Raw genomic sequence first — 12,060 nt, 5'->3', positions numbered from 1 at the left:
TTAGCTCACGGAACGATAGCTAGTTAGCCAACGCTAGGTAGGTACTAACGTTAGCTCACGGAACGATAGCTAGTTAGCCAACGCTGGGTAGGTACGTTAGCTCACGGAACGATAGCTAGTTAGCCAACGCTGGGTAGGTACTAACGTTAGCTCATGGAACGATAGCTACTTAGCCAACGCTGGGTAGGTACTAACGTTAGCTCACGGAACGATAGCTAGTTAGCTAACGCTGGGTAGGTACTAACGTTGGCTCACAAAACGATAGCTAGTTAGCCAACACTGGGTAGGTACTAACGTTAGCTCACGGAACGATAGCTAGTTAGCCAACGCTAGCCAGCACCTGCGAAATCGAATGCCAAACTGATGATATCAGGGACATTTCCCATGTTGATACTGTTGTACATGAGAAGTGAGAGAGTTCCCATACTCTGTTAGGCTGAGTCGCTGGTGCTGATGATCCATTCTCCTTCCCATTGACCCCTGTACCGCCAAAAATAACTTATAACTTTTATAACTTTTTAAATATTATAGCTATATCTGCATTACTATGGCCCATTCAACATCGATTATCTATCGTTCAGGATGTGGGAACGTTATATTTTTTCATTCATACATTGTTGTGTTAATACGGTCTAGAATATAAGTATGTTTTTAAGCTTTTCTGCTGTAATTCCAAAAAAGATAGTTATAGGCCCTGACGCATATGATAGATTATCGATTGGCGTTTCTTTCCTATACACGCTATATTAAAAAATTCAAATGTATATGATCGGTATACATTATGCTTCATCATGCATGAAGGAAAGGCGGGGGGGTCGTTTCTAATTCCTTGATCGTCAGTAACGGCTTTATTTAGTATGGGTTGATATGTTGAGCCGATGGTTTGCAGTGAAATGAATAAACAATCGGGCTGAAAATAACGTTAGTGTCCTCTTACCGTTCGCCGATGAGACTGGAGGAAAAAGATCCCAATTATTTGACGCCGATCTCCTAGACCTATTTCCGGTTTGTATGGCGCAATAAACGCCGAAATCATATCGATTATTGCGTTTCGAAAGCGATCCAAATGCACTCGAGTGTGTATATTGATCCACGTAACAAGATAGTACTGCCGGAGGAATTTCCTCGACGCACCGATCGCCACTTCCAGTTTAGCATGAGTGTAACTCGCCCGACCAGGCGGCGGTATTGAGGCGTTGCAATCTCAGACAGGGTGCCGCTGCAGTCCGGAGGGAGGCTGGATGAATTATGAATGCCATGGCGAAAAAATTAAATATTGATCCTAAAAACTATTTACGCCGTTGTTGGCGTTCAACGCATGGTGGGCAATAACGACTTACGCCGTTTATGGTGCACAATGTGTTAATGAACAAATTATTATTATTATTTTTTTTATTATGTTTTTGGTAGATATTTTATTGGTTTTTACCGGGCAGTCCGGCAGAGAGAGAGAGAGAGAGGAAGTATGGGAGATAGAGGGGGGAAGACATTCAGCAAAGGTCGCCAGGTCCGGGAGTCGAACCCGGGACGGCCGTGTTGCACCGCAGTGCTGTACGTGGTGTGCCACCCTGGCGCCCCGAACAAATGATTTCTTTAGTAAAGGACACCCATAGATGGATCTATATTAGAGGTTGAATGTTTCTTGAATTAATTGATCTTTTAGGCCTGGTGTAAAGATCTTTTTCTTTCTTTTTTCACCAGGAGCATGACTATTTCCAACCAAGGGGACCAATCAGAGGAGACCAAGAGCACGCCCAGCCCTGGCAACCAGGTGAGAGGTCATTTCCATGGCAACTAGGCAAGGGATCAGAATGGATGGATGAACTGCTGCATTATTATTGTATTTAATTAACCCTTTACTGTCGGTTTTTCAGATTGATGATATTTTTGGCGGTACAGGGGTCAATGGGAAGGAGAATGGATCATCAGCACCAGCGACTCAGCCTAACAGAGTATGGGAACTCTCTCACTTCTCATGTACAACAGTATCAACATGGGAACTGTCTCACTTCTCATGTACAACAGTTGTCCGGTCAAACCCTGGTCAAGGCTGTCTGAAAGTGGTGGTGTTGTTGTCCAGCAGGGGGCACTCTGTCCTCTGGACTTGGCTGTAACAATGCCCCTGTTACCGTGAGAGGGACACCGTACAGCTGCCAGTGCCGTCCTTCGGATGAGACGCTAAACCGAGGTCCCCGACTGAATTTGGTCGTTAACGAACCCAGGGCGCCTAGCATAAAGAGTAGGGGGTTCCCCCATGTTTCTGGCCTAATTCTTTTTTTATTTTTATTATTTTATCTTTCTCAGATTTGTCTCTGTTTTCTCCCCGTCCCAATTTTTTTATCGTGCCAATTCCCCCCCTCCCCTACCTGGTTGTTGTGCGCATGTTCTCCTACTGGTCGGTACAAGGGAACCCTGAAGTCATCCGCACGCTTCCTCCGACACGCGCGGCGACAGCCAGTGACTATTTTTTTCACCTGGCAGCGAGGACTCTCATTGGTGAAGTGTAACGCGTGGGCGGTCATGCTGCCTCCATCAAGTCCTGCCTCCGCTGAGCAAGCGCCTGACCTGACCTGCTGTCCACAACACCAGATTCCCACCCAGGACTTGCCCTCCCCCTAACCCAGCCAAACGGGTTAGTATAGCGATCAGCCCAAGCCCCAAGCAATGCTGACTCCGGGAGTCGAGACCGCAGCCTCTTGCATTGGTGACGAGCGCAATCTCCGCTACGCCACTTGACCGCCCCTTCCTGGCCTAATTCTAATCATTCTTAACTGACATCAATCCCTGTCTCCTGAGCCATTCAGCCATTGTGTAGTGTGATGTGTGCCTGGCAGTGGAGCTTATTCCATGACAACACGTGAAACACAAATTCACTCATAATTCATAATTATTATTAATTTACACACACATATACATTAGAAATGTTTTCCTGCCAGTGCATTTTTTTTCTTTCAAAAATGGCCAAAGGTGACAGCTCTGAGCTCTCTGATCAGGCCTGGTCAGTAATGGCTAGCTGTCAATCACTCAAGTGCAACTTTCCCTGCACGGGTTGATCTTTTTATTCTATTATCCAATCAAAATAGGCTATTTGAGTCATATAAGCCCTGCCCGTGCAACTTTGCGCACGCTACTCACGAACGCGGGTTGAATGATTGACAGCCCTCGACGGACTGAGACTCAATTAGAGAGGAGCTGCGAGACATGACATAGACCACTGCACTTCCGCGTTACATGGAGCTCGTGAGGAGGAGGGGGGCGGGGGGACGAGAGCAAGATGTGATGAGGAGATATCAATAGAGAAGGAAAGAAGGAAGCTGCCATATTCAATGGAAGATGAGATCGGTCACTCGCTGCTTTGGCTGTTGTGTGGTGAGTGCATTTAAAATATATATATATATATATTTTACAGTGATTATGAATTAATTGGCCCGCTGTGGCCTTGCGTGTGTAATACACCAACACCAGGTAGCCCCCAAGGACCACATGAGTCGCCGCAAGCCTTGCTTGCGTTTCTAATCAAATATTAATATCGCCGCGGGGAGGGGGGGGGGCATAATCCCACGGGACAATGGGATTGACCGATATGTTTACCAATATTCCAATGTACAGTTTTGCTCAGAATGGTCTGTTTTATTGAAATCATCACAGCAGTATAGTTTGTTTATACTTCAGAAGTATGATATTTAAACATGGTCCCCAAAATGAATGGAAGCGAATGAGGAGCCTGACACCTGGGAGGAATGGGGGTGTTGCAGCGTTGGGGATGTTTAAAAAATATAATTTAATATATAATATAATAATTTTGTGCTTCACCAACAAATTTGGTCAGCAGCCGCCACTGGTGCCTGGTGCCAGTGTCTGGCAGCCATTGAGCCTGCGTAGCCCAAGGTTGGGGCCTACACAGTGGTGGTGAAGGAGGCAATTTCCACCGTACATTGTAAAGTGCTTTGAGTGTCTAGAAAAGTGCTATGTAAATGCAATTATCATTCATTCATTCGACCCTGGTGCTGCCCCACCCTGTGGGTTTGTAACATTGGCACGTATAAAATGAAAGTGAAACAAAGAGTGTTCTTTGAACTACAGTATATTGCATAGAGCTGGATGATAAACTGAAAGTGTACAGATACAGACATTATGAATCTCTTATTGACCTAATTTTGCCCATATTGGTAGTGTGATGGAGTGGTTAATCATTAGGATTGAGTACCGTTCACATTTTAACCGATACCGGTACTAGTACCTGTGAATCGATACCGGTACCCAACGGTACCTTTTTTCTGTACTTTAGTCTAAAAATATTTAATATACCTACCTCAGTTGTAAAAAAAAACATCTTTGTTTGTTTGTCCAAACTTCTAATTATTTATTATTAGGGGTGTAACGGTACGTGTATTCGTCTCGCGAATTTACGGTACGTGGCTCACGGTGCAGTATGTGCAGCCATACGAAGAATACGTCGCATAGTCATACCACTAGGTGAAACTATGGTTGCACATTTTACAAATCTGCTCAATATCTTTACTTTTCTTTACACTGGCTTACATTGATCTTTAACGTTGAATATTAAGCTTGTATTGCCAAATTTAGATGATGAATAAACGTTGAAGCTTGTAAACGCACGCACGATGACAATCGGACAGAACAAATAACAACGCGCACTGACCCTCTGCACTGCAGGCTGTTTCTCCCCTCCTCCCTCCCCTCCCCTTACAGGTGTCGGGTGTCCCTAACCATGAATGAGTTATATCATGTTTGTAACACAGCAGGGTCATTACAATTTTACAGTTTTCTTTCGTTTTCTTGTTTGCCCCAATAATGTTAACGAATGGAAAGACACACACACCAAGTTGGTGTCACTCACCAACACACACGCCAACCTTCTCCCGCGGACTCGCAGCTGATAGAAGAAAAAAATTAGTATTTTTTTACAATATCTTTCCGGACTGATCATCTGAGCTCCTCTCCAGTTGAACTGCTACTGTGTTTAAATCCAAAATATTGATAAATCCTCTGCCATTGTTGTGTAACATGTCATCTGTTCTCTAGTCTTCAGTCTCGGCTTCACATGGAGTTAAATCCTCTCTACAAGTGAAACTCATCATCATCATCAAACCTTTATTTGAATAGGCAGGTTAATTAAGAACAAGTTCTTATTTTCAATAACGGCCTATTTGGGGGTAAAAAGCCCCCTAGGGGAAAGGGGATGGGGGATAAATCAAATAAATAAAAATAAAACACAAAGGAACATTTTTAAAAAGGCAGGACATACATACAGAGCAACAACTGAACTGAACAACAACTGGCGGACAACAGAACAATAGTGGCAGCATGGTGTTAGCACATGGAGAAACATCTACATGAGTGCTCTAGGGAGTTTGTTAAAGTTTCCTTAAACAATCGAATTGAAATAAACGTTTCCATATTTAAGGTTTTTTGTAGTGTGTTCCAGCTATCAGCTGCTGCGTACTGAAAGGAGGAACGGCCTTGTGAGGAGTTGGCATGGGGGGCGTTTACCAGGATATGTGTGGCTGACCGGGTGTGGTAATTTGGGAGTGGACGAGGGTGGACTAGGCGAGTAAGGTAAGGGGGATTACGGCCTAGAAGTGTTTTATATACAAAGGCCAGCCAGTGGATGTTGCGTCTAATCTCCAGGGAGGGCCAGTTTACTAGGGAGTATAGCTCGCAGTGGTGGGTCCTGTAGGGGGCATTGGTAGCGAAGCGAATGGCGGAGTGATATAGGATATCTAAGCGCTCTAGATCACCTTTACGGGCCAAGCGGTAGATTACATCGCTAAAATCAAATAGCGGCAGGACAGTCATCTGGACCAGGGTGAGTTTAGCAGATCTAGTGAAGGAGGAACGGTTCCTATACAGAAAGCTAAGCCTTGCTTTGACTTTGGCCTGCAGTTTAGTTAGGTGTTCAGAGAAGGAGAGTTTGGTGTCGATCCACACTCCCAGGTATTTATAAGAGGTGACCAGTTCAAGCTTTTTGCCATCGGCGGCTACAATGGTGCCAGTCTGGGAGGTACCCTTGTGGCCGAACCACATAACTTTGGTCTTGCTGGTGTTTAGGACCAGGCAAAGGGCGGAGAAACCAGCTTGGATTTTTAGAAAGCTCTCCTGGAGAGTTTTCAGGACAGCATCCGGGGAGGGACCAGAGGTGTACAGGACTGTCATCAGCATAGAGGTGAATTAGGGAGTTTCCAGCGAACTGGCCTATGTTGTTTATATAGATGGAGAAGAGGATTGGAGCTAGTAAGGAGCCTTGGGGGACCCCCTTAGAGATGGATAGGGACTGGGTTAATAGGTTGTCGGTTTTTATTGACTGAGTGCGATCAGAGAGGTAGTTCTCGAACCATGCTACACTGTGATTAGTGACACCAATGTCTCTCAGCCGCTCCAAAAGCTGTTCATGATCCACAGTGTCAAAGGCCTTGGCCAGATCTATAAAGGCAGCAGCACAGTAGAGTTTGGAGTCAAGGGCATTGAGGACATCATTGAGGACTTTCATCGTAGCAATCTCACATCCATGCCCTGAGCGGAAGCCAGATTGGTACTTAACAACAAACCTAACAAGCCTAAGTTGTTAAGGGGGCAGTAGGCAATTAATTTACTCAGTGGATGCCTGAACACAGAATGACACCAGTATCACTGACTACCACGGCAAGCCTATAGAAAATTATTCTATTTAATAATGATAATAATTTATTATAAATATATAATAATAATAATTATACTTTTCTTTCCTGTTGTACCGAATTCGTACCGAACCGTGACACCAATACCGAGGTACGTACCGCACCGTGGCTTCTGTGTACCGTTACATCCCTATTTATTATCATTATTATTTATTTAGAATAATTTGTTAATATATATATTAGGGCTGTCAGTTTATCGCGTTAATTAGATTAATTAATTACACAGCAAATTATCGCGTTATGAAAATTAACTTAAAATGTATTACAAAAATAAATATTTTAATCTCATTCATTCCATAATGAATATGTAGAATAAACTTTTTCAGACTTTTTTCTTTTTTTTAATGGTCCATTTGCATGTTCTTGGTATCTGATTCTAGGGACATCTATGGATCTCAGGGAATGTATTCCCAGTGTCAGAAATACTGTCTGTTACTACTAGGCTTGAGTAAATTGTAATGAACCAAATGAGACTATCAATTCAATTTCTATTTTTTTTATTTTATCTTTGACTGTGAATAACACCATGCTAAAATTTACCAAACCTGAAAAATCTAAGCAAATAAATAAATGGGAGATGATTAAACAGAAGGTTTTGTAGATACAGTACTGAATTCTGCCATCCGGACACATGCAATTTGAAATATGATTATAGAATATCAGGCCTAAAATGGTTATGCGATTAAAATGCGATTAATTAGATTAATTAATTACAAATCCTGTAATTAATTAGATAACATTTTTTAATCGCCTGACAGCACTATAATATATAATATTGCAGCGAGCGTTGTCTGCATCAAGTGTAACCACACTTGCGACCGTTTTCGGCTTGCCATTGCCCCGACTGCTTTGTTCTTGAATCAAGTCAAATCCTAGGTAAGAGTGTATTGTTCGCGTGAACATTGACGGGAACGTGCGGCACACTTCATAGGTTTCGTTTCGCGGTAAACGAAACGTTGCCGTCATCGGACTTAATAAAAAAACTTATTTTTATTACAGTACCGAAATGTGGCACCGGTGGATCTCACGTGAATCGGTACTCTGTAGTACCGACGTGATTCGGTCGGTACCCATCCCTATTAATCATGCACGTGGTCGAATCTTCATGGTTGATACAAATGTATTGTTAAAACATGGCTAATCATGCAAAATCATACAATTTAGGTTAGGAGTTCAGTTGAGGACCACGAGAATGGGTCAAGCACCCCCCTCATTCTGTGAGTTTGCCTTTTAAGCCATCTGGGAGAAAAGGGGGCAGGGTAGGGGCGTCTGTGAGGGGAGAGGAAAAGGAGGATACAGGGGGTGGTGTGAATAAAAGGTCTTGAAAGGAACAGTATGTTAGGTGAATGCATTCCTCCACTGCATAGTTTCACCATTGACAAGGACAATCTCTGTTAATCTGCGAGAAGTCTAAATGATACTGGGTTGGTCCTTGTTAATATAAGTATTTGGCCCATTTTGTCATTGTTCTCGCTCCTACCGTCCCATTACCTCTCTGTCTGTCATCATCACCCGGCCTCTGTGTCTCCTCTGTCATCATCACCCGGCCTCTGTGTCTCCTCTGTCATCATCACCTGGCCTCTGTGTCTCCTCTCTGTCTGTCATCACCACCTGGCCTCTGTGTCTCCTCTCTGTCTGTCATCACCACCTGGCCTCTGTGTCTCCTCTCTGTCTGTCATCATCACCTGGCCTCTGTGTCTCCTCTGTCATCATCACCCGGCCTCTGTGTCTCCTCTGTCTGTCATCATCACCCGGCCTCTGTGTCTCCTCTCTGTCTGTCATCACCACCTGGCCTCTGTGTCTCCTCTGTCATCACCACCTGGCCTCTGTGTCTCCTCTCTGTCTGTCATCACCACCCGGCCTCTGTGTCTCCTCTCTGTCTGTCATCACCACCTGGCCTCTGTGTCTCCTCTGTCATCACCACCCGGCCTCTGTGTCTCCTCTGTCATCATCACCTGGCCTCTGTGTCTCCTCTGTCATCACCACCCGGCCTCTGTGTCTCCTCTGTCATCATCACCTGGCCTCTGTGTCTCCTCTCTGTCTGTCATCACCACCCGGCCTCTGTGTCTCCTCTGTCATCACCACCTGGCCTCTGTGTCTCCTCTCTGTCTGTCATCACCACCCGGCCTCTGTGTCTCCTCTCTGTCTGTCATCATCACCCGGCCTCTGTGTCTCCTCTCTGTCTGTCATCATCACCCGGCCTCTGTGTCTCCTCTCTGTCTGTCATCACCACCTGGCCTCTGTGTCTCCTCTGTCTGTCATCATCACCCGGCCTCTGTGTCTCCTCTGTCATCATCACCTGGCCTCAATGTGTCTCCTCTCTGTCTGTCATCATCACCCGGCCTCTGTGTCTCCTCTCTGTCTGTCATCACCACCCGGCCTCTGTGTCTCCTCTCTGTCTGTCATCACCACCTGGCCTCTGTGTCTCCTCTCTGTCTGTCATCACCACCCGGCCTCTGTGTCTCCTCTCTGTCTGTCATCATCACCCGGCCTCTGTGTCTCCTCTCTGTCTGTCATCACCACCCGGCCTCTGTGTCTCCTCTCTGTCTGTCATCACCACCCGGCCTCTGTGTCTCCTCTCTGTCTGTCATCACCACCCGGCCTCTGTGTCTCCTCTGTCCCTCAGATGTCTCTGACCCTGGAGGAGAAGCAGCGGCTGGCTAAGGAGCAGGAGCAGGCGGCTAAACTGAGGAACCAGCAGCCCTTGGCACCACAGACTATCAAAGCTGCTACGCCTACAACACAGGTAACAAAAACATCAAACCGACAAGGCCACCCCCCTCTTAGTCTAATGAATCAAGTCTTTTTTAACTGATTCGTCATTTTTTTATGAGTCCTGGAAAATGTTGAGCACATCTCTGGTAAGCACGGTCCTTCTGCGCGATGGAAACAAAATGGCTGGATTTGACAGAGTGTAATCAATTAGTCAACAAGTCCTATGAGTATTAGTGGACGAAGAATTTCTTTAGTCGAGGACGACCCTACAAAGCAAGACATTTACTTATGTTACCATTTATATCCGTCCCACTGACCCTCCACGAGATTGTGGAGATTTACCAATACACTTCTCTCTTTCTTTCTCTTTCCAACACACACACATGCACAAACACACTATCTGTCTCTCTTACTTACATACACACACACAAACATTAGATAAAAATTTGCACAATCCCATCACTCCCAGACAATCTATCTACACTAGGGATCACCAACCAACCTTTTGGAAACTGAGAGCTACTTCAAGTGTACTGAGCAGTAGGAAGTGACTGAATCACTGAATAACAAAGTTGCACAGATCACCTTTTAACCCTCTAAGCCTACATAGACAAAGGTTCACCTGGACATAGTGTTATCTTTGCCAATTCTGAGCTTATTCTTTGAGTCAGTATCAAGTGTTATACCTTTTATGATTCAGGGGAACCTACCTGTATTTCTGGTGCAGTGTAAAGTCACCATAATACATTACCTTTGTGTGAGCAGACAATATTTAACATTAAAAAAACAAAACAGTGAGAAGACCTTGTGTTTTGTTGAGTAACACCGTGGTTTACCAGGGAATTATTGTTTTTTTCAACATGGAAAGTTATATTTGGGTGTTTTGAACCTCTGTGTGAAAGTTATATTTGACAACAACTGTTCACTCAGTAACAACTGTTCATGTCTGTTTCCTCTGTTCCCCACGGCAGGCTAAAGATCTGACCAGCAGTCTTCTCAACAACATGACGTCTCTGAACAGCATGTCCTTGTCCAATACGCCACGACCGGCCCCCATCCAGGGCTCCACCATCTCCTTGATGAGCTCCATTGGTGCTCCCGTCGGCAACGGCTTCAACCCGGGCATGGGCTTTCAGGCCGGGGCCATGGGGTTGGCAATGTGCCCCGCGGGCCCCGGCCTCTACGGAGGCATGGCGACCACAACCAGTACCCCCAACTTCACCGCCCTCACCCAGAACCAGGGACCCACGGGGCAGACGACACACAAGCCCCCCGACTTGTCGGCCTTGGACAGTCTTTTCACCCCCAACAAGCCCAAAGTCAGTCTCAACCAAATGGGTCCCAGGCCCACTCCCGGACCCGCCGGCGCCCCTTGGCTCAATCAGTTCGGTTCGGCCCAGACCACTCAGACTGCCCAGCTCCAGGGAGCAGCGCCGCTGGGCCTGGGAGGGGGACCAAGTGGGTTTGGGATGCAGGCCAACCCCTTTTTCAGCCCACAGAACTTCTCTCAGCCCGCCGCGGCCCCCGGCGTGAACCCGGCCGGCGGGCTCAAACACAGTGCGTCTGTCAACAACGATCTCAAAGACTTATTTGGGTAAAAAAGTAAGAAGAAAACCTGGCCCAGGATTCAATATACTTTTTTTTTTTTATCAGCTGCAGGCAGGAGACTTTTCCTGTAGAAAAAAAATAGATCCTCTGAATGTGAAGATGGTCAATCCTCTTGAGGATGTTGCTGTATGTATTTTTAATCTGACCTGGTTTGAATTGTAGTCTTGACTCTCATGCGCCTACATGACTGACCAATTAACCTCCAGCTGGTGTTCCTCTACTACTTGACTTGAGAGAGAAAAAAGGTCGGGGGGGGGGGGGGGGGAGTGGAGTGGAGTGGAGTGGAGTCATGATGCTACGCTGTGTTCTTAACTATGAAAAGGGAGGGGGGGGGGGGGGGTGGAGTGGAGTGGAGTGGAGTGGAGTCATGATGCTACGCTGTGTTCTTAACTATGAAAAGGGATGGGGGGGGGGGGGGTTTCATACTGTTTCATACTTGACACATCCGAGTGTGTTAATGCCACGGTTTTACGGTTCATTCCAGTTTATCCAGGGAGCGATTCGTCATGTGTGTGTTGGTTGTGATTGAAATATTGAATGGAATTTTAATTCACTTCATGAACAAATTGCATCAGAATCTACCTTTTTAATAGACATTATCTGAGACACGTGGCTCCTTCTGCTGCTCTTTTGCTCCTTAATAGTGGCTCTCGTTTAGCCTGTTTCTTTTGGGGGGGGGGGGCTTAACCCTTTCACTACCTCACTACAGAAGGTTAACCCTTTACTATCACACCACAGACAGGATATCTCGGGTCTGGCGCCCAATGTGTTAATGGAGCATATTTCTGGTTTTGATTACTCAAGATTGTCCATTGCTTGCAAATACCATGCGGAAATCTGTGCGGATTCGTATGTGTGTTCTGTGTAAAAGAGCGAGGTTTTGTCAAACATTTCACTTCATTAAAGGGGAACTTCACTAAAAAACGTCTGATTTATTTTGCACATAATCTCACAAAAACTCAAAAGTTTTGCACACATTCATTTAGTTTGACAGTTATCGAGAGTTTGGGTATAGCCATCAGTGATTTCATTGGGGACA

At 45.5% G+C, this 12,060-nt stretch overlaps 1 protein-coding gene across 1 annotated transcript in view; it reads left to right on the top strand.

Moving 5' to 3' along the window:
- scyl2 (SCY1 like pseudokinase 2) overlaps window positions 1–11,225 on the top strand; it is a 56,005-nt gene extending 44,780 nt beyond the window's left edge. The window contains exons 15-18 of the mRNA XM_084330411.1: window positions 1,702–1,771; window positions 1,875–1,952; window positions 9,325–9,444; window positions 10,385–11,225. Coding sequence (XP_084186537.1) covers window positions 1,702–1,771; window positions 1,875–1,952; window positions 9,325–9,444; window positions 10,385–11,011 — 895 coding nt within the window. The 3' untranslated portion in view covers window positions 11,012–11,225. The remainder of the gene's footprint in view (window positions 1–1,701; window positions 1,772–1,874; window positions 1,953–9,324; window positions 9,445–10,384) is intronic.
- The last annotated feature ends 835 nt before the right edge of the window (window positions 11,226–12,060 follow it).

Source organism: Notolepis coatsorum (genome assembly GCF_963971535.1).
Source record: "Notolepis coatsorum genome assembly, chromosome: 15".
Taxonomy (NCBI): Eukaryota; Metazoa; Chordata; class Actinopteri; order Aulopiformes; family Paralepididae; genus Notolepis; species Notolepis coatsorum.
Note: the sequence above shows the minus strand (reverse complement) of the source record. Positions and strands in the feature narration are given on the sequence as shown.